Raw genomic sequence first — 22,600 nt, forward strand, 5'->3', positions numbered from 1 at the left:
GATTGTGTCCCACTTGTTGTTGATTCTTCACAAAAAAATACAGTTTTATATCTTTATGTTTGTAGCCTGAAATGTGGCAAAAGGTCGCAAAGTTCAAGGGGGCCGAATACTTTCGCAAGGCACTGTATATACAGTGATAGAGTAGGGATTGGAACCACGTGTATGTAATGATGACGAGACAAGTCCGGGGTTGATGAGTGAAGGGCATTTGCCAGCAGTATGTTTGGCAGGGGATGCCAAACGCCTGGGCTGGACAGGAGGGAGAGCCAAAGAGAAGGCTGGGGAGACACATTTTTATATTTCTGACATCAATTGGATACACCTCAACGGGGCGGTCCTCCACGTCCTGAAATCAATAAGAATTCTGGACATTGTGGTTTCCTTACAACCAGAAAATTTAGTTGGCCTGTTTCTACCGCTAAAATGAAGAAACGCTATTTTTTGCATGTAATGAGAAAATTCTCGATTTTTATGAAACATATGATATGTTAATAACATGATAATGGACATATATTGTTAACTAGAGCAGTGGTGAAATGCCCCTTTGAGGTTCCCCAATGGCATCATTCTGAAGAACCTTATTTGGTTTCAACTGTTACCTTAATTTATAAGAGTGTAGTATCTATTCTTAATTACAGGGAACATTGAGTTTCTCAATTATGTAGTGAAAAGAGACCCAGGTGTCTTATACAATCAGATTGCATGTTCAGAAAGTTCTAGCACACTGAGGATATGTCACACCAAACTAAACTGTTGAATCATTGGGTTTCAAACATCATTAGTGTCCATAACAAGCTTCCATGTTCTGTCTTTAAAGGTTACTTTAAGTGATGGCCATTGATGTCTTTAATCAAACGCATATTGAGCCCCCATGGGCACTGATAGTCGTTGTCAATGTGGCAAAGAAATCAGGGTGGACAAATCAGAACAAGGCATTGCTGCTTTAACAAGGCTTTATAATGTTCCCAGCTCCTTTCTTCAGCACATTGTCTATTGTCTATTTTCTTTTCCCTTTCCACCATATTGGCTAGTCGCCATGGAAACAGCCCCGATGCCTGGCTTTAGAAGGAAAGACGGGTGTAATATCCAGAGGACAAAGACAACCCCAGAGGACAAAGACGTGTGAGAGAGTAGGGGAGGGGCAAATGGAGCATTGTGGTCTGTCTTGGAGAGATGGCAAAGTAAGTTTATCCAGGCCACTGATGTCTCAAATTTTACAGACAGTGAGCGAGAGACCCATTGGTAGTGGAACATGTTAAGGTTGAAGAGGATCTCATTGGGTATAGGTCTATTTTGTGATCATATGGATCCCAAGACTATGGGTTAAAAATGCTATTTTGCTGAATGGGTTAAAAATGCATGTTGCTGAATATGAAGAAAAAAAACAGTCCATCTCTGGAAATAATTAGTGTTCGCAAGCAGTTTCATTGGAATACATTTACTGTTCACCTTCATTAAGTAGAAAAACTGTTATTAATTTATGAAGACTTATAATATACTTATAATTATATAAAATATACTTCATGATTTTATTGTGATTTGATTGGTTTCCGATATACTAAGCAGCCCTGTACTTACACCTGAATAAGGAGTGAAAAAGCACATTGAGGGATATTGGAAATCAATATCACTTTTGATTTTGATCAAAAACCACATTTGAATCTTATTTTGGTCAGATGTGCAATTAAAAACTCTTCCTATAGTATATATTGTTGTATTAGGTTCTCTCCACAGCCTAACTTTGAACACATTAGAGTGTGGGTCCCCAGTCCGAGGTCAGCGGAAGGGTCCACGTCCCGCACCAGAGCCGCCACCGCAGATAGATGCCCACCCAAACCCTCCCCTATAGGTTTAAGTTTTGCGGTCAGAGTCCGCACCTTTGGGGGGCATTTGGTGGGGGGAGGGGGGGGCATTCTACGTTTTGTGTTCTATGTTTTCTATTTCTGCGTGTTTGGTCGGTTGTGGTTCTCAGAAGCAGCTGTCTATCGTTGTCTCTGATTGAGAACCATACTTAGGTAGCCTTTTCCCACCTGTGTTTTGTGGGTAGTTGTTTTCTGTTTTTGTGGCTGCACCAGACAGAACTGTTTCGGTTTTGTTCGTTCTCTTTGTTTTTGTTATTCAGTATTCAGTTCTATTAATAAATCATGTACACTTTCCACGCTGCGCCTTGGTCCTCTTCTTCAAACAGCCGTTACAAGCACTGCATACAGTAGATGTGGGCATGATTCTCATACTCCAACACGCTAGCTTCAATTGGGTAAACTATTCCGACCTCAACGCTTGCTTCTCGTTTTTTGGGCCACAAATGAGTTGTAACCCCATCCTTGTGGGTATTACTTGCACCAGCTACAAACGATGGAAAACTATTACAACACTCACTCGTTTGCTGGACCACCAATACCAAACGCACAGGAGAAAAAGAGCGGCAGTCTTTGCATTAATTTATGGATGTACACAGTCGCGCCAACACTGGCACGGCTAGTAGTTAACACTAGCCAGCTGGAACTAGATAGGTAGCACCAGTTCGCCATATGACATTGAGAAATGTGTATTGTGGGTAGTTCCGAAGATGTCCGGAGATAAGTTAATAAATATGTAAAAATATATGGCTCTAGGACCAGCTACGCTAGTTAGCAATGGGCGTTTGTAGTTAGCAACGGCGCTGGTTGTTAGCAATGGCAGTTAGCAATGGCGCTGGTAGTTAGCAACGCCGCTGGTTCCAGATTTGTGACGACGTATTTTTTATAACTAGAACTAGATTAAATAGACATATTTTATTTTAGAACTAGACTAAAGCTGCTGCCGAGGGTTGTTGTTTGTTTGATTACCACTCCAACCTTTTTTATGGATGGGGACCCCTGTGGTTTAGCAGATGTCGGCTGCACCAGGGTTGTTTCATACAGCCTGGTCCCAGATCTGTTAATGCTGTCTTGCCTATGACTATAGGAGTTGGCAAAAGAACACAAACAGATCTGGGACCAGGCTATGTATTATGTTCTGTTGATTGCAATTTGGTAGCACTTATTATTACAAAACATAAATGACCAAGTATGTACTCAGAAAGGACTTGATAAAATTGTAATTACAGTATAATAACCTATAAAATAGCCTACTTGCTTTTTTGTTTGGGATTGATTTAAACAATCTCCACCAAGTAAGCAATAGAATGAATGAATGGGGCCTTTGCTGTCGGCAAAACTTGAGTCAAATACAGCATCAATATCAATGTGATCAATATATTTTATAAAAGCAAGATCACTACGTTTTTCTTTAAAACATGCCAAAAAAAAGCAAATTTTCGCCTATAGAAAACAGTGTCCCTATGGAACTAAAAGTTGGTTTCACTTATTTGAGCCATATAGGTTGTTTTACATGAAAAATTACATTTTCACGTTCGAGGGCCCTCTGAGGTCCTGTTCACTTCTTGCTCAAGAAATGTGATCACAATGGACGGTTAAAAGACACATTTTAACACAATGTGTAAGCCCACGTCTGAAAATGTGGGCACAATCAGAATGTGGACAAGATCAGGACATAGGATGCATATTAGAATCAGGTATAGACAAGGCTTGTGAGCTGGGGAACAGACAGAATGGTCGAGACAGGGCTCGAACCCCTGTTGCCAGAGGGGCATATGTGGTCCGGGTTTGGGTTGAACTCGACCAGTCTCCAACAGACCTGATTTTGATTGTTGTTTGTGTAGTTTGCACGACAAGACTGGGTGAGAAATCTTCATAGTTTATACTTGTTTTTTTTGTACTTGTACCCCTTTTTCTCCCCAATTGGAAGTCACAGTCTTGTTCCATCGCTGCAACTCCCCTACGGACTCGGGAGAGGCAACGGTCTAGTGCCATGCCGCCTCCAAAACACGATCCTGCCAAGCTGCACTGCTTCTTGACACACTGCTCGCTTAACCCGGAAGCCAGTCGCACCAATGTTTGAAGGAAACACCGTCCAGCTGGCAACTGGTGTCAGCTTGCAGGCACCTGGCCCGCCACAAGGAGTCGCAAAATCGCGATGGCACAAGGAAATCCCGGCCAGCCAAACCCTCCCCTAATGACGCTGGGCCAATTGTGTGCCGCCTCATGGGTCTGTCGGTCATGGTCTGCTGTGACACAGCCTGGGATCAAACCCGGGTCTGTAGTGACGCCTCAAGCACTGCGATGCAGCGCCTTAGACCACTGTGCGCCACTTGGGAGGCCCTCACAGTTTATATTTGCATCACACAAAACAGTTGACTTGGAATATTTCATTAGAATGCTTGCCAGTTTACTTACCATTAATATTAGTCAATAAATGTCAGAACATTTGTATAGGGAGAAAAATGTAAGGGAGTACAAGGGCAGTAGAGTGTTTATCTTCTCCAATGACCTGTGTTTCCATGTTCCCTATTGCATGTTCCCCCTGCCTTCCCCCACATCCCTAAGGCCTTCCCAAAGCTTGCTGATCCATGCAGGAACGCTATGTTTGAAGTTCCAAGTTCCTTATGAAAATCAACGAGGAAAGCAAGTGCTTGTGTCTCGAAATAACAATTTGTCCGGGATAAAGCGGTTGCACGAGGTGCACTAAGAAGTATTCAAAGTGACACCAAAGTTATGCTTGCTTTCCTGTTGCCTGCTGCAGATGGGTTTATTTACTCAGTGGCGCAGCTGTCTAAGGCACTGCATCTCAGTGCAAGAGGTGTCACTACAGTCCCTGGTTTGAATCCAGGCTGTATCAAAATCCGGCTGTGATTGGGAGTCCCATAGGGCGGCGCACAATTGGCACAGCGTCATCCGGGTTTGGCCTGGGTAGGCCATCATTGTAAATAAGAATTTGTTCTTAACTGGCTTGCTTAGTTAAATAAAGGTTAAATAAAACATGAATAAATGAATTGTTTTATTAATCTACGGTGGAACTTTGCCTTTGGCCGAAGTACTTGACCCATTGAATGGATACTTTGTCCTGCCACGTGTCTACCTTGGTTAAAGTAGTTTTAGCAATGATGATAAAAATGCTTGGCCAAGACTTGCATTCTTAATTAAGCAGAAATCTGTACTGTCTGTGTGTTCTCTGCTCTTGGAGAGCAACAGGCTGCATAATTTGTGATGACCTTAGAATGGTTGAATAGACATCAATACAGCCCTTTAACCTTTGTGTAGTCTTAACATTCTGTATACTCCCCTTGTCCTACGGTTTTAAAAAAAGACACTCCTTCACTAAACCCCTAAAACAAAGCATCTTAAATTAATTTTATACCCCAAATATCATGGTCGTCATAATGATGAGACCAAGGTGCAGCGTGAGTAGAGTTCCACATAATTTTAATAAACTTAAAATCACCTAACAAAACAAGAACCAAGACGCTACTGCACTAAGGCAACTATACATAGACAAGATCCCACAACACAAATTAGGAAAATGGCAACCTCAATATGATCCCCAATCAGAGACAACGATAAACAGCTGTCTCTGATTGGGAACCATATCAGGCCAACATAGACATACAAAAACCCCTAGACATACAAAAACCCTAGACATACAAAAACTAGAGTACCCACCCTAGTCATACCCTGACCTAACCAAAATATATAGAAAAACAGAGATATCTAAGGTCAGGGCGTGACACCAAATCTATTTTGCATGAAGAAACAACTTGTCATTTATCACAAACTTTGTGAATATCTGGGTTTTCCCTCTTCACAATGCAGAAAGACTGCATTTAATCAGTGGACACCACTTGTTTTTATTACAACACACCTGTCATAATTGTTTTCCTTACTAAAGTAGAGGTTTATTATTATTATTGCTAAAGGTACTGCATAGGTGTAAACATCTTTTTTTGCAAGAGATAGCACTTGTATAGCCTAAGAAAGTAGCAGAAATGTGCAGAAAGTAGTTGTGAATGCATTTTATTGAACGGAAACAATAACAGTCTTGAAATTTTTTGGCAACATAGGGATATATTCTTATATACTGTACAACGAGGAATTCAACTACAAAATACTAGTCTTCTCCCATTTTTTAACCATTGCCCCCACTCACAAGGTGTATAAACAACAACCATAAATAAGAATAAAATAAGATAATAGATACAAAACAAAAACGTGAAGAACATCAACTCTAATTAGCACATGTAGGACAGTATGCAAGTGTGTGTGCATGGACTTTGCAGATGTATTTCTCACATGTGCAGCACATAGCATTTGTTTTGCAGTTTTTCTTGGGGGGGGGGCAGAATTGCCATCTCCTCCTCTTGCCTCACACAGCTGTAGCCTCAGGTGGATCAGGACAAGATTCAGCCCCCTGAACAGCTTTCACAAGCGCTGCAGGGGCTGCTGTGGTGGGGAGGCGCTCCCTTCTTTGAATGTGTGGGGTTACAAGTGCCTTTCTCAGCTGCTCCAGGAACACCCTCCTCTTGTTGCACTTATCAGGCATCCAGGTAGGGTTGCTCTTCTTCCATATCACGAAGCCATTGAATGAGGACACATCAATGTGTTATGGAAGATGACCAGGGGCCGGCGGGCAGTCATCCTCCTGCAGCTGTAAGTTCCAATCACCCTGTCCAGGTTGTCCATGCCTCCTTTGTTGTGGTTGTCCAGGATGATGGCTGGCTTCCTGTCCTCACAATCACTGATCTCAGCCATTTTGTGCAGTGTGCTCAGGAGGACCACATTCTTGTTCCTCTTTGGGAGGTAAGAAACTAGAGTGGTGGTGGGGGTGAAGGCAAACTTTGATGAGAAGGCAAACCATGGTGATCTTCCTCTTCAGGAGCTGCTGGCTGAGTTCATAAGAGGTGAAGAAATTGTCACATTGTGCCCCCTCAGTCCATCTGTCACATCAAGCACAACCCATATCCCCTGGTTCTTCTCAACACAGGTTGGCTTCCCTGTGTAGACTTGCATCTTCCAAGGGTAACTGGATTGTGCGCCACAGGCCACCCATATCTTGATGCCATACTTTGCTGCCTTGCTGGGCATATACTGCCGGAAAGGACAGCGACCTTTTGACAAAAGAGATTACTATCAGCAATTAGTATCAGTGTCACAGATAACAATCACATAAATCAATGATATTACAGCAATACATAATAAAATTAACATTTGAAAATCACTTACATTACAGATATGAAAATAAAAACTTACCTCTGAATGGAACCAGTTGCTCATCCACTGTTACTTCAGGCCCAGGGTGGTAGAGGCATGTTAGACGCTCCACCCACTTCTCTCAGACCTCTCTTATGGCTGCCAGTTTGTCTCTCACATGTCTTGCAGGTCTTGACTCAAGGTTATCAAATCGTAGCATTCTTGAGAAAGTGTGAAAGACTTTCAGTGGCACGGAAAATTGCCCTTCCACTCTCTGCATCCCAGAGACTACGTGTAGCCTTGCCTTGGGACCTACACACACACGCTAAGATTAGCAGCCCTGTGTAGGCACGCAGGTCAATCTCATCCATTCTTTTCCAGTTGTCTCCATATTTACGGAAACTCTCCAAATTTGTCATCTCCAGGAGGATTTTTTCGATGGCTGGTGTGATGAACATGTAGAATGTTGAGGCGATGTCCTGGGCATGGGCAACTGCATGTCTTGTGGGCCCTGGGGTCATCCTTATGACATTTTGTCCTGCCATCCTAACCTGGTTGTCATATGGTGACAAGGACCATGTTATTTTGCTGTTCTTTGACAAAAATGTCTCTCTTTCAGCATGGGAGATTTCTTCTTAATTTGAAGATGATGCATTGTGCTCTGGGTTGTATTCTTCCCCATCTTCTTCGTCAGATACCTCCTCCTCTTCTAAATCATTCTTCTCTTGTTCTTCCTGGACATCTGAAAAAAATCTGATCTACGACCTGTTGCGCAGTGAAACGTGCACTCATGGCTTCAGCAGAGAGAACTGGGTGGATTGTCACCTGCAGCACCTTTATAGCCTCTGACTGCATTCCCAATTAGTAAACAAGGCTTCCAAGTAATTCTTATTTTGTCTGAAATTTTGTTTATTTTGTCTGTGAACTTGCATCATGTGTGGGGTCGTGGAGGGGTCGTGTGGTGTTGAGATGCTGCACCTGCACAATAAAGTTTTAGTTTTGTCTGAGTTCAATCAGTAGCGCACATAATCTACATTTCTAATTGTGTGTGTGTGTGTGTGTGTGTGTGTGTGTGTGTGTGTGTGTGTGTGTGTGTGTGTGTGTGTGTGTGTGTGTGCGTGTGCGTGTGTGTGTGTGTCTTTGTGGTGTGTAATTGATTTTATAACTGTCGGGTCAAAAATGCCCTAACACAATCTTTGTACCCTGGTGGTGTACAGCTTTCATGGAAATATGAACAAAGGCGATGTTTCACTTTTTCTAATGTTGGGGTCACTCTAGGAAAAGTAATCAAATTTCATTTTGAACAAATATAATTTATTAAGTCAAATCAAAGTGTATTTGTCACGTGAGCTGAATACAACAGGTGTAGTAGACCTTACAGTGAAATGCTTACTTACAGGCTCTAACCAATAGTGTAAAAAAGGTATTAGGTGTAAAATAGGTAGATAAAGAAATTAAACAACAGTAAAAAGACAGGCTATATACAGTAGTGAGGCTACATACAGACACCGGTTAGTCAGACTGATTGAGGTAGTATGTACATGTAGATATGGTTAAAGTGACTATGCGTATATGATGAACAGAGAGTAGCAGTAGCGTAAAAGAGGGGTTGGTAGGTGGTGGGTGGGACACAATGCAGATTAGCCACTGTGCGGGAGCACTGGTTGGTCGGCCCAATTGAGGTAGTAAATAGAGGGGTTGGGGGGGGCACACAATTCAAATAGTCCGGGTAGCCATTTGATTACCTGTTCAGGAGTCTTATGGCTTGGGGGTAAAAACTGTTGAGAAGCATTTTTGTCCTAGACTTGCCGCCAGTACCGCTTGCCATGCAGTAGTAGAGAGAACCGTCTATGACTGGGGTGGCTGGGGTCTTTGACAATTTTTAGGGCCTTCCTCTGACACCGCCTGGTGTAGAGATCCTGGATGGTAGGCAGCTTAGCCCCAGTGATGTACTGGGCCGTACACACTACCCTCTGTAGTACCTTGCGGTCAGAGGCCGAGCGGTTGCCATACCAGGCAGTGATGCAACCATGCTCTTGTAACAGTATAACTTTAGACCGTCCCCTCGCCCATACCCGGGCGCGAACCAGTGACCCTCTGCACACATCAACAACAGTCACCCACGAAGCATCGTTACCCATCGCTCCACAAAAGCCGCGGCTCTTGCAGAGCAAGGGGAACTACTACTTCAAGGTCTCAGAGCAAGTGACGTCACCGATTGAAATGGTATTTAGCGTGCACCGCTAACTAAGCTAGCCGTTTCACACCCGTTACACTCACCCCCCTTTTGACCTCCTCCTTTTCCGCAGCAACCAGTGATCCGGGTCACGGCACCAATGTAACAGTACAACTTTAGACCGTCCCCTCGCCCATACCCGGGCGCGAACCAGGGACCCTCTGCACACATCAACAACAGTCACCCGCGAAGCATCGTTACCCATCGCTCCACAAAAGCCACTGCTCTTGCAGAGCAAGGGGAACTACTACTTCAAGGTCTCAGAGGTCTCTTGAAACGCTATTTAGCGCGCACCGCTAACTAAGCTAGCCGTTTCACATCCGTTACACTCTCAATGTTGCAGCTGTAGAACCTTTTGAGGATCTCAGGACCCATGCCAAATCTTTTTAGTTTCCTAAGGGGGAATAGGCTTTGTCGTGCCCTCTTCACGGCTTTCTTGGTGTGTTTGGACCATTCTAGTTTGTTGTTGATGTGGACACCAAGGACCTTGAAGCTCTCAAACTGCTCCACTAATGAGAATGGGGGCGTGCTCGGTCCTCCTTTTCCTGTAGTCCACAATAATTTCCTTAGTCTTGGTTACGTTGAGGGATAGGTTGCTATTCTGGCACCACCCGGACAGGTCTCTGACTTCCTCCCTATAGTCTGTCTCGTCATTGTCGGTGAGGTAGTACACTGTTGTGTCATCTGCAAACTTAATGATGGTGTTGGAGTCGTGCCTGGCCATGCAGTCGTGGGTGAACAAGGAGTATAGGAGGGGACTGAGCACGCACCCCTGGGGAGCTCCAGTGTTGAGGATCAGCGTGGCAGATGTGTTGCTACCTACCCTCACCACCTGGGGAAGGCCTGTCAGGAAGTCCAGGATCCAGTTGCAGAGGGAGGTGTTTAGTTCCAGGATCCTTAGCTTAGTGATGAGCTTTGAGGGTACTATGGTGTTGAACGCTGAGCTGTAGTCAATGAATAGCATTGTCACGTAAGTGTTCCTTTTGTCCAGGTGGGAAAGGGCAGTGTGGAGTGCAATAGAGATTGCATCATCTGTGGATCTGTTTGGGCGGTATGCAAATTGGAGTGGGTCTAGGGTTTCTGGGATAATGGTGTTGATGTGAGCCATTACCAACCTTTTAAAGCACTTCATGGCTACAGACGTGAGTACTACGGGTCTGTAGTTATTTAGGCAGGTTGCCTTTGTGTTCTTGGGGTTTTTTCTCTGCTGTTAAACATCGGGGCGGGTCATTTTTTTTACCCTTAAGACAACACAAGGGTTAAAGAGCACCATTGGACAGGCAACTATATCTCACAAGTTCACCAAGAACAAATTTGTACAAATCAGTACAAATTTGACATGCATACATTTGTATGCTAATTTATCATAAGCATAATAAAAGATTTCAGCACAAAAGTGAGGGTTTATAAGTGATGGTTTACTGTATATAGCGATTCCCCAGTCTTGTAAAGGAAGAGACTCACATTCTTCAGGGCTTTGATTAGAAATGGGTATGCAAACTGAAACCAGGCTGACTTACACTTTGACCCAGTGTCTGGTTGCTGGAGAAGTGCCAAGGTAAACACAATTATTTTAGTCAGACATGCCTTTGGAGAGATGAACTGTGCGATGGTGGTCTGAAGATGAAAACTCTGGGCTATTTCTTAACAGGAGGACGCTCCAATTCTCTATACTGTACTATACACTAAATTTACAAAGTAATATTGCAATAATGCATTATGCAAGATGTTCAAAAACACATAGCTTGTACCATGGACACAAGGGCTGAAAAAAAATCCTGGCAAGGTTTGGATGTCTTGTGCACTGTTGTTTTGACAATTCAGATTATACAACTTCAGGAATAAACAGGCAAGACAGATCATAGGTGACATACAGAATCAAGGGATGTGTGGAACAGGATCCTTTACAAAATAACCTTGTGTACATTTTTCCATCTGAGGAGCATCTGTTATTCTGTAGACATAAAAGAGGAACTTGTTCCTGCTTCATGTATTAGACAACATCTTGTGACTTGTTGTTTTGCAGACCACTTCATGTTAATGAGACCAGAATGGGTTAGCCATTCATTGACAGTCACGATTTATGTGTTATACTCCCCAACAAAACACTTGTTATTATACTGTTGTAATACATATTCATAAAGTTATTGAATGAAAGAAGACTTTGAAGACGTTGACCCTTATTTCATACTCTGCCTTATACACCAGTCTCTTTGTCTTTTGGATCAGTACTGTACTGTGATTAAAAATGGCAAAAGAATATGAAAGTCATTATACAATAAAGTTTTGGGACTATACTTCTCTTTCTTCATTTCAGATTGTTGAATAATGCTAAGATTATTCAAAGTGTACCAACAGTTTAATAAGGATTACAATTTCCGAGGCTAAATGAAGGCTTGGCATTAGGTGAAGGATGTTACCCAATTTTGGGTAGCAAATTTATGGCACTGCAACGTGACAACCAGTTTGGATGCCAGTTCCCATACTTATGCAAATTGCTAAAAAAACACAAAAAACATTTTCACAGAAGAACAACTGTTCAACTAAATCAATCCTCGCCAACATTGTCCTAGTGGTAATTTATGAGATGGGCATGGGTGTTGTTCAACTTTTTAGGCACCCAAACTTTTTGGTACTTTCGTCAATTCTGGGATTTTATACACGTATTGGGTGTGTCTGGTTCTTCCATTTGGATCAACAGACAAAGTTACCATGGGAACATTTCCCCTCTGGAAGCACAGTTTTAATGTTCACAAACATTGCTTTTTTTCAACTGTTTAATATTCAGCCCTTATGCCCAGTTTCTCATCATTACCTTCACTTGTTGCTTGATTATCTGAGAATCTAACAGCTCTCAAGTTTGTGAAGTGTCTCTTTGTCACCTCTTTGCTTCCACTTTTCTATTTTATTTCACCAGACAGATACAATTAATGCATTGGCCAGCATACCTACATTGAATAACATATAACAACAAACTTGTAGCACAGACATCATCCTTCTCTAAGCAAAGGAGGGAAATAGTGTTGGTGTAAAACACAGGGGAGGAGAGGACCTTCCTTGGATATTTTTATAAGCACAGGAAGTTGCCAAACTTGAGATGATGTCACGCCCTGATCTGTTTCACCTGTCCTTGTGCTTGTCTCCACCCCCCACCAGGTGTTGTCCATCTTCCCATTATCCCCTGTGTATTTATACCTGTGTTTTCGATCTGTCTGTTGCCAGTTCATCTTGTTCGTTCAAGCCTACCAGTGGTTTGTCTCAGCCCCTGGGTTTCCCTAGTCACACTTTTCTCGGCCTCCTGGTTTTTGACTTTTGCCTGTCCTGACCCGCCTGCCTGCCTGCCGTTCCTTTCTGCCACCTCTAGATTACCGACATCTGCCTGTCGTCCTTGGCCTCTGCTCTGGATTATCGATCCCTGCCTACCTTGACTTGTCATTTTCCTGCTCCTGTGGTTACAATAAACATTGTTACTTCAGTCTGCACTTGGCTCTTACCTTGATTCCTGATAGAAGATGGTTATTTCCCAGCACTCCCTGGTTTCCCCTAATGTGGTATCCTCACTGGGATTCATGCATTATCCTTTTATAATAAAGAGCAGGAAATGAGTGCCTATATGGATGCACTTGCAGCACTATTCTCACAGTGGAATAATCAATGTTTTGTAATGTTTGCAGTCCAATGTATAGCCAGTCATATGTTTTCTAAATATATTGGCTCTAATTTTTGTCTTTTTTACTCAACAGCCTAAACAGCAATGTAGATTTCATGTCATCACCAGCAATGGGGTCTAGCTTGCTTATCCAGAGCTTGGGGGGTATCTAGTGGTCAAAAAGATAAATACACTGGCAGATTTTTCATATTGCATGTTGTATGTTTCTTTTAGCAAACTCGGCCTAAAGTTTAACAAAATTGCATTACATCATTGAGGGCTTAATTTCAATACATTTCTGATAAAAGTTGACAAGTTTTCTATTATATGAAAAAATATATAGGGTAGCCTATGTTTTTCCTATAATGGAAAACTGAATTTTGGCAACCTTAATACTAGATTTGTTAAATGAGGAACTCAAACGTTGTTCCATTTTAGACTTTATTTGGGAAACGTGAATTATAAGCTTCCATGAGCATGTTTTTCATTCAAATTAAAATAAATATATTATTTTGTTGAATAAATCAGAAATTACTCTGCGACACAGGATAAACATTTTTAATTACTTTTTGTAATGACATTGTATTTGTAAGCACTATTGTGCAATCAGGGTAATGTAGCCTATTTAGGATGAAGAACTGTAGGCTGAATTGATCTGAGACAGTATCTGATGTGATGGCGAAAGTGTTGTATTAAAAAAAAGTTGTTTCTTTTTTTTACCCCTTTTTCTCCCAAATTTTGTGGTATCCAATTGGTAGTTACAGTCTTGTCCCATCACTGCAACTGAACGATAACTATATGATGGGGAGCAGCATAGCCTTCTATTACGATTAAGGATTCTGGATAGCAGTAGTATCTGATGGGGAACAGAACCTCCGAATGTAGGATAGCCAACTGTATCCATACACCAACATATCATTGGCTTTATTTTAGTTATGTCTCAAAACCTATCCACCTTATTATTCTATTTAACCTGTGCCATACTCGCTTTAGGTTTATAGTAAAATATGTTTGGCAGCGCGAGCGCCCTCTATCGACCGGATGCATGTCTCATCTCCTGTTTGAAGGAGCTGAGTTGGTGGTTGCAGCACAAACCAACAGTCGCTACCTAGCCACAGTCTGGGACTGCTAAAATGTTACCATTATCTATAAAAGACGACGAGTACAAGCCAGCCAAATTCAACCTCCTTGCCAAGATTTCAGGATGGTTCAGGTAAGTTGTTTTGTTCGTACTGTCTTTTTATGTTTTATTTAGCTATTTTGAATCTATGCTAATTCAGATATCTGAAAATCATTCCAAAATCTGATGCTTCTTGAAACATAATGGATTTATTAGCTATCTACTTTACAATCCATATTGTTTGACCAGAGATATTGTTGTCAGCTAACGTTACATAGACATATTTATAGGGGACATTAGCTGGCTGGCTAGCTAACTTAGCTTCAGATGCTGGAATGGATGTCTTAACTAGCCAACACAGCTGGAAGTTAGCTAACGTTAACGTTACTTCCGACTTACTTAGCTATCTAGTAGTAGCTATCTAACCTAGGGCGGTTGTGTAATATTCAATATTTATATGCGGTCAACATGCTTTACAGCTAAATATATGTAATATTTGCTATAGCTAACGTTACTTCTCATTCATAAACTGCCAAACAAAAGCAATACGCTTGACTGTTGTGATTAGCGCAGGGCTAGCTTGTTTGATAACTCGCGCTAGCTTGCGGCTTTCATCAGCTGGGATTCTAACTCGGTGCAATTTCTTATTTTCCAGATCAATCCTATCTGATACAACATCACGCAATTTGTTTTTCTTTCTCTGTCTGAATCTGTCCTTTGCTTTTGTGGAATTATCGTACGGCATATGGAGTAACAGGTAAGTTCTGACCGTATATAAATCGAAAAACACGCAACTCTTATTTCAGGATGTGCCACGTATGTCTAAGCATTGTGCCATAAACCGTTGCTTGCACTGCCCCTATCAGTGGGAATGCACCACAAACTATATATATTTGAGCTACTTTGATAATTGTTATACCCTAATGTGTATTAAAATGTCTATTCAGCTTGACGTCTGTACATTAATTTCTGCTAGGACAAATTACCTGGAACCAGCTGATTATCTGTCTGGTCTCCCAGGCTAGTATTCAAATGTCACTATCATAAAATGTAATGTCTTCCCATAGACAAGTAACGAGCTAGCTAGAACTAATATATGCAAGAATAAATATGTTATTGTTTTATCAGCCATTTCTTAGTCATTCATAAAAGTACTGTGTTCTTTTTTTGCTCTCAGTTTAGGCTTGATATCAGATTCCTTTCACATGTTCTTCGACTGCACTGCACTTTTAGCCGGACTTGCAGCCTCAGTGATCTCCAGGTGGAGGTCAAATGACTCCTTCTCATATGGGTACGTATGCAATCAATGTAGACCAGGGGTTTCAAACATAGGTGGGTGTTTGATCTTTTGTTATAGCAGTATCGAAAGGAGTTTGTAAGATGTTTTAATTGAGGTACACCGAGCACTCACGTACCTGTCTCCCGTGTTTTCAGTGTTGCTCCTAGAGGATTTTCCACCACGTACCAACAGACTACACTGTCGTACGGCTCCAGAAGTGTATTTAAACTGGTATCATATTAACCAAGTTGACTAATAAAACCAAGATTATTTCTTGACAACAAGGTTCTTGCGTGGTACTCTTTAGATGCCAAGGGAAACCCCAACAGGAGGTTCCACAAAAGAGGAGTACTCACGTTTGACTCCCCTCCAGAGAGCTGATTCTGAAGCTGCTTTCAACCAACACGGCTAAAATCCTTAGCATCCCATCCTCGTCGCTATTATGTAAAGGATATTTTCAGGTGAATAAAAAAGAAGCGCAATTGTTGATAAGTTGCAACAGGAAGACATCTCCAGAACAGAAGAAGAGAAAATGTCTAACAGGCCTCTTGGCAACGCCCTTTATATTCTAATCGGACAGTATCAAATGTTCTCTAAACATAAGCCCGAGGGGCTTGTATGAAGTCAAAACAAAAGGCGATGACTATGCCACCTGCTACAGAATCGGTGTTAATAATGTCATCAATACTAAACTCAGCAAAAAATGAAGCGTCCCTTTTTCAGGACCCTGTCTTTCAAAGATAATTTGTAAAAATCCAAATAATTCAGAGATCTTCAATGTAAAGGGTTTAAACACTGTTTCCCATGCTTGTTCATTTAACCATAAACAATTAATGAACATGCACCTGTGGAACGGTCGTTAAGGCACTAACAGCTTACAGACAGTAGCCAATTAAGGTCACAGTTATGAAAACTTAGGACACTAAAGAGGCCTTTCTACCGATACTGAAAACACCAAAAGAAAGGTGCCCAGGGTCCCTGCTCATCTGCGTGAACGTGCCTTAGGCGTGCTGCAAGGAGGCCTGAGGACTGCAGATGTCAGGATGGCAACAACAACTGCCTGAGTTACACCAGGAACGCACTATCCCTCCATCTGCTCAGACTGTCTGCAATAGGCTGAGGCTGAACTGAGGGCTTGTAGGCCTGTTGTAAGGCAGGTCCTCACCAGACATCACCGGCAACAACGTCGCCTATGGGCACAAACCCACCGTCTCTGTACTAGGCAGGACTGGCAAAAAATGCTCTTCACTGACGAGTCACAGTTTTGTCTCACCAAGGGTGATTGTCGGATTTGTGTTTATCGTCGAAGGAATGAGCATTACACCTAGGCCTGTACTCTGGAGCGGGGTCGTTTTGGAGGTGGAGGGTCCGCCATGGTATGGGGCCGTGTGTCGGCCTGAGCTTGTCATTGCAGGCATTCTCAACGCTGTCTTCCCTCATGTGGTACCCTTCCTGCAGGCTCATCCTGACATGACCCTTCAGGATGACAATGCCACCAGCCATACGGCTTGTTCTGTGTGTGATTTCCTACAAGACAGGAATGTCAGTGTTCTGCTATGGTCAGCGAAGAGCCTGGATCTCAATCCCATTGAGCACGTCTGGGACCTGTTGGATCGGAGGGTGAGGGCTAGGGCCATTCCCTCCAGAAATATCCGTGAACTTGCAGGTGCCTTGCTGTGAGATGTTACCTCACTCTTCCACCAAGAACTGGCAAATCTGGTGCAGTCCATGAGGATGAGATGCACTGCAGTACTTAATGCAGTTGGTGGCCACACCAGATACTGACTGACTTTTGATTTTGACCCCCCCCCCCCGTTTGTTCAGGGACACATTCAATTTCTGTAGGTCACATGTCTGTGGAACTTGTTCAGTTTATTTCTCAGTGGTGGATCTTATGTTCATACAAATATGTACACATGTTAAGTTTGCTGAAAATAAACGCAGTTGACAGTGAGAGGACGTTTCTTTTTTTTCTCAGTTTATAATAATCAGTGTGTTCTCAGTACTTGTTCCTTCAGTAGCTCTGATGTCAATCACTATCAGATGAGAACAACCTATAACATTCAAGTATCAAGTCTAGTGACCATCAACCCCAACACACATCAGTATCACAAACATAACTCTGGAAATCATGTGTGTTGCAGAAAGGGAAAACATATAAATGTCTAGCATTGTGTTAATTACTCTTAACTGAATATTAACTTTATTCATCTTAAATATTCCCATTACAAATAAATATAACGTTTTTTTAGAGCGGCCCTCCAGACCTCAACTAAGACTGTATGTGGTCCGTGGGGCAAATTGAGCTTTACACCTCTGATATAGAGTGCTAGCAAAGAGTGAAGCTACAAAGGTTACGTTGTCTCAAACTAATAAGGTGTGTCTGCTCATGTTTACATTGACGTTTGTGATGTCTCCATTTTCCAAGCATATACGGATACCTGCATTATTTGTGATCTTATGCCTTTATTGATATCCAGGGTTTCCAATCCTCCTGGTGAGCACTAAAACTTTCTGTGACAGAATGTGCACCTTCACTTAGGGCTGGTGCGGTAATTGTATAATTGTGTAACCGACGATTATGGATGAAGACTGTGATTAAAATAAGTCATAACCATTTATTTTTTGTGAACTTAATTTTTAAGTCGATAAACTCTACCCAAAAGTAGTCAAGTAAAAGTAAGCCTGGTTCACATAACAGCTGTTATAAAGCGAGAGGAGCGGAGAGAAAGTTTTAGAATTTTGTGTTGTGGAACAAACGGCTGACTGAAGACTGCTGAATTCGGAAGTTTAAATTTCCATGGGCACATGGATTCTACACCGTGATGAAACTTCATTGCTCCTTGTTTCAGCAAGGTTTTGTTGCAAACTATTATCATGAAATGCATTCACTCAATGGCTTACCAAAAACAGGGCATACTGTGACAGTTAGGAGGAGAGGAGCAATGTGCTTCATGAACGACTATAACGGTGGTCGTTTGACTGACAAATAAGACATGTAAAATTCCATGACTGTCACAGCCCTACCTTCAGTACACATTTGGATGTGTGTATTGCTACTCATGTAACAAAGGTGGTGCAGTTGTTTTAAATCCCATTGGTATTTGGATAGGCGATCAGCCTTTTATTGTTTACCTGTGTGTATTGTTTTTCTAATTCTTATCTCTTTTTCCAGGTATGTGAGGGCAGAGGTGTTGGCAGGGTTTGTGAATGGCCTGTTCCTCATCTTCACTGCCTTCTTCATTTTCTCAGAAGGTGTAGAGGTATGTCACAAGTCATTTTCATGATATCACATAATGAAACCAGGTTGATGGGCCTAGTGTTTAGACAATTATTTTTTTTAAACTGAAAGTGACAATTGTCTACCTTTTTTTTATTTAAGATGATCCATTCTGAATAACGTTTTTTTGATGTTTGACTGGTCTCGTCTCCTGCTGCTCCTGACAGAGGGCTTTGGAGCCGCCACACGTGAATCACGATCGCCTGCTACCAGTGTCCGTCGCTGGACTGCTGGTTAACCTGGTTGGCATCTTTGTGTTCCAGCACGGGGGCCACGGCCACTCTCACGGCGGGGATGAAGGTAGGACCAGGACATCTCTCTCTCGCTCTCCAGTGTCACTTTGCACCTCTATCACTACACAATCCCCTAATCATCACACTCTCCCAAGTGGTCAGTCCTTTCCTGATCATTTCTCTCTTCAAAGTTCCTGTACTTCCTCCTTGTGCTTCTATGCTAGGTCTAAGAGCATATAGTATTGGGGTGGAGCCATGAGGTGGTTTGCCTTATCAATTTTTCTCCTAAGGTTCCTTTACTTGCCTGTCCCCCAAGTTGTTCACTCATCCTTCCCAGGCTCACATTTGGCTTTCTCTCTACTCTTTCTTTCCCAAGTATCTCTCTCTTTCCCAAATCCCTCTGCTCTCCGCCTAACCCCTGTCCACTCTGAAGTCACCAGTCCCTGTACCCTTTTCAAACACACTAATATTAGCTTGTCTCATATAATGTATGAAGGAAAGCTAGTTTTGTCGGGAAACTAGTCAGACAAAATGCACATGACTTGAAGCTGAGCTTCACATGCGATTAGAGTTTAGAAACACTCCTCTTATGGACGTCAAACTTTCAGCCTGCTGCACAGACACTGAAGGCTCTAGTCTAGAGCGCTCGGTAAATTGTGTTCGAGAGCATTTTTTAAATCTAAATGAGTGAGAAATAGATGTCATTGTTGCAATAGTTTGTGAGTTGACATGTTAAATTATTTTGGCATATTAAATTATGTTAATTTCGCTAATGTGGACAGTTTGCTACTACTACCTTACACAATGTTGCATTTTCACCCCATAAAATTGTGGAATTACCCGTTTTACCTCAGATTGGTAATGTTAGTATAAAAGTTTAGTCATCACGATTACATAACATTGATTGCTTTAAACAGATCAATATCTTTGTGCCATTCATTTTATCACTCGCGCTGGGATGCTCAGGACTTAAATCTTGTTAATGAAATAACACGAATAGTTAAGTTTCTAGCCACACAACAATACATTGATTTGACTGTCAAATCATCACTTGCATAGCAGTCAACTGTTGTCAGTGTTGGTATTCTATGCCTTGTTGTGATTCTTTTAAGTGAACTAACAAAACAATTGTATGTTCTGTCTTCCATGATGGCAGCCTCCCAAAATAAACATCCGACATTCCAAAATATACATATAAGCCTTTTACAAGTTCCATCTAACCAGCCATGTATAGGTTACTCAGTGTCCCTGTGGCCTTTTGAATAGTGTTAGTTCAAACCGCGCTACACCACAAACGTTCTATTGATTTCAGTGTGATATTAATGGAAGTGATTAACAAAAGTGTTGCGTTACACTTACCGTGTTGCGACCCACATTAAAAAAAATGCAACACTTCAAAATGTGGTTTTTGAGCTGTTAGTTTTAACAGGACGTGCAACCTCTTGCGCAATTGATTTCAACGTGATATCGATATGAGTAATTGACAAATAAGTGTTACATTTCTCTTTACGTTTTGTTGACCACCAAATTCAAATGCATCACTCCAAAATGTAGCCGACGGTCTTCTGCAGGTTCTCTAGCCAGTGATTAAAAGAAATCTCCAGTTTCCATTTTTAGTTACTTTGAACAGCATGGAATCTAATTTCGACAGCGGTGATTTGTTGCCACTTGTCAAAACAAACGGTGTTTGGTGCGTGTGCAGTTTAAGGTGCTTGTTTAAAAAAAAAATGCAAGTGATATGATTGCTATTGTTGCACATGTACAGTGGAAGTCTGAAGTTTACATACACCTTAGCCAAATACATTTAAACTCCGTTTTTCACAATTCCTGACATTTAATCCTAGTAAAAATTCCTGTCTTAGGTCAGTTTGGATCACCACTTTTTTTTAAATGTGAAATGTCAGAATAATAGTAGAGAATGATTTGATTTATTTCAGCCTTTATTTCTTTCATCACATTCCCAGTGGGTCAGAAGTTTACATACACTCAATTAGTATTTGGTAGCATTGCTTTTAAATTTAACTTGGGTCAAATGTTTCGGGTAGCATTCCACAAGCTTCCCACAATAAGTTGGATGAATTTTGGGCCATTCCTCCTGACAGAGCTGTGTAACGGAGTCAGGTTTGTAGGCCTCTTTGCTCGCACACACTTTGTTAGTTCTGCCCACAAATATTCTATAGGATTGAGGTCGGGGCTTTGTGATGGCCACTCCAATACCTTGACTTTGTTTTCCTTAAGCCATTTTGACACAACTTTGGAAGTACAGTGGGGGGGGGGGGGAGTATTTAGTCAGCCACCAATTGTGCAAGTTCTCCCACTTAAAAAAAATGAGGGAGGCCTGTAATTTTCATCATAGCTACACTTCAACTATAACAGACACAATTAGGGAAATAAATCCAGAAAATCACATTGTAGGATTTTTTTCTGATTTGCAAATTATGGTGGAAAATAAGTATTTGGTCACCTACAAACAAGCAAGATTTCTGGCTCTCACAGACCTGTAACTTCTTCTTTAGGACGCTCCTCTGTCCTCCACTCATTACCTGTATTAATGGCACCTGTTTGAACTTGTTATCAGTATAAAAGACACCTGTCCACAACCTCAAAGTCACACCAAACTCTACTATGGCCAAGACCAAAGAGCTGTCAAAGGACACCAGAAACAAAATTGTAGACCTACACCAGGCTGGGAAGACTGAATCTGCAATAGGTAAGCAGCTTGGTTTGAAGAAATCAACTGTGGGAGCAATTATTAGGAAATGGAAGACATACAAGAACACTGATAATCTCCCTCGATCTGGGGCTCCACGCAAGATCTCACCCCGTGGGGTCAAAATGATCACAAGAACGGTGAGCAAAAATCTCAGAACCACACAGGGGGACCGAGTGAATGACCTGCAGAGAGCTGGGACCAAAGTAACAAAGCCTACCATCAGTAACACACTACGCCGCCAGGGACTCAAATCCTGCAGTGCCAGACGTGTCCCCCTGCTTAAGCCAGTACATGTCCAGGCCCGTCTGAAGTTTGTGAGAGAGCATTTGGATGATCCAGAAGAAGATTGGGAGAATGTCATATGTTCAGATGAAATCAAAATATAACTTTTTGGTAAAAACTCAACTCGTTGTGTTTGGAGGACAAAGAATGCTGAGTTGCATCCAAAGAACACCATAACTACTGTGAAGCATGGGGGTGGAAACATCATGCTTTGGGGCTGTTTTTCTGCAAAGGGACCAGGATGACTAATCCGTGTAAAGGAAAGAATGAATGGGGCCATGTATCGTGAGATTTTGAGTGAAAAACCTCCTTCCATCAGCAAGGGCATTGAAGATGAAAGGTGGCTGTGTTTTTCAGCATGACAATGATCCCAAACACACCGCACGGGCAACGAAGGAGTGGCTTCGTAAGAAGCATTTCAAGGTCCTGGAGTGGCCTAGCCAGTCTCCAGATCTCAACCCCATAGAAAATCTTTGGAGGGAGTTGAAAGTCCGTGTTGCCCAGCAACAGCCCCAAAACATCACTGCTCTAGAGGAGATCTGCACGGAGGAATGGGTCAAAATACCAGCAACCGTGTGTGCAAACCTTGTGAAGACTTACAGAAAACGTTTGACCTCTGTTATATACCCTTTGTTGGCAATAACAAAGTATTGAGAAACTTTTGTTATTGACCAAATACTTATTTTCCACCATAATTTGCAAATAAATAAGTGGGAGAAATTGCACAATTGGTGGCTGACTAAA

General features: G+C 42.0%; 1 protein-coding gene across 1 annotated transcript in view; it reads left to right on the forward strand.

Moving 5' to 3' along the window:
- Positions 1 to 14,004: 14,004 nt before the first annotated feature.
- The window catches only part of LOC135524695 (zinc transporter 7), a 40,864-nt gene continuing 32,268 nt past the window's right edge, over positions 14,005 to 22,600 (forward strand). The window contains exons 1-5 of the mRNA XM_064952450.1: positions 14,005 to 14,162; positions 14,725 to 14,826; positions 15,247 to 15,360; positions 18,524 to 18,611; positions 18,796 to 18,928. Of these exons, the coding sequence (XP_064808522.1) occupies positions 14,083 to 14,162; positions 14,725 to 14,826; positions 15,247 to 15,360; positions 18,524 to 18,611; positions 18,796 to 18,928 (517 nt within the window). The 5' untranslated portion in view covers positions 14,005 to 14,082. The remainder of the gene's footprint in view (positions 14,163 to 14,724; positions 14,827 to 15,246; positions 15,361 to 18,523; positions 18,612 to 18,795; positions 18,929 to 22,600) is intronic.

This window comes from Oncorhynchus masou, chromosome 31 (assembly GCF_036934945.1).
Source record: "Oncorhynchus masou masou isolate Uvic2021 chromosome 31, UVic_Omas_1.1, whole genome shotgun sequence".
Lineage (NCBI taxonomy): Eukaryota > Metazoa > Chordata > Actinopteri > Salmoniformes > Salmonidae > Oncorhynchus > Oncorhynchus masou.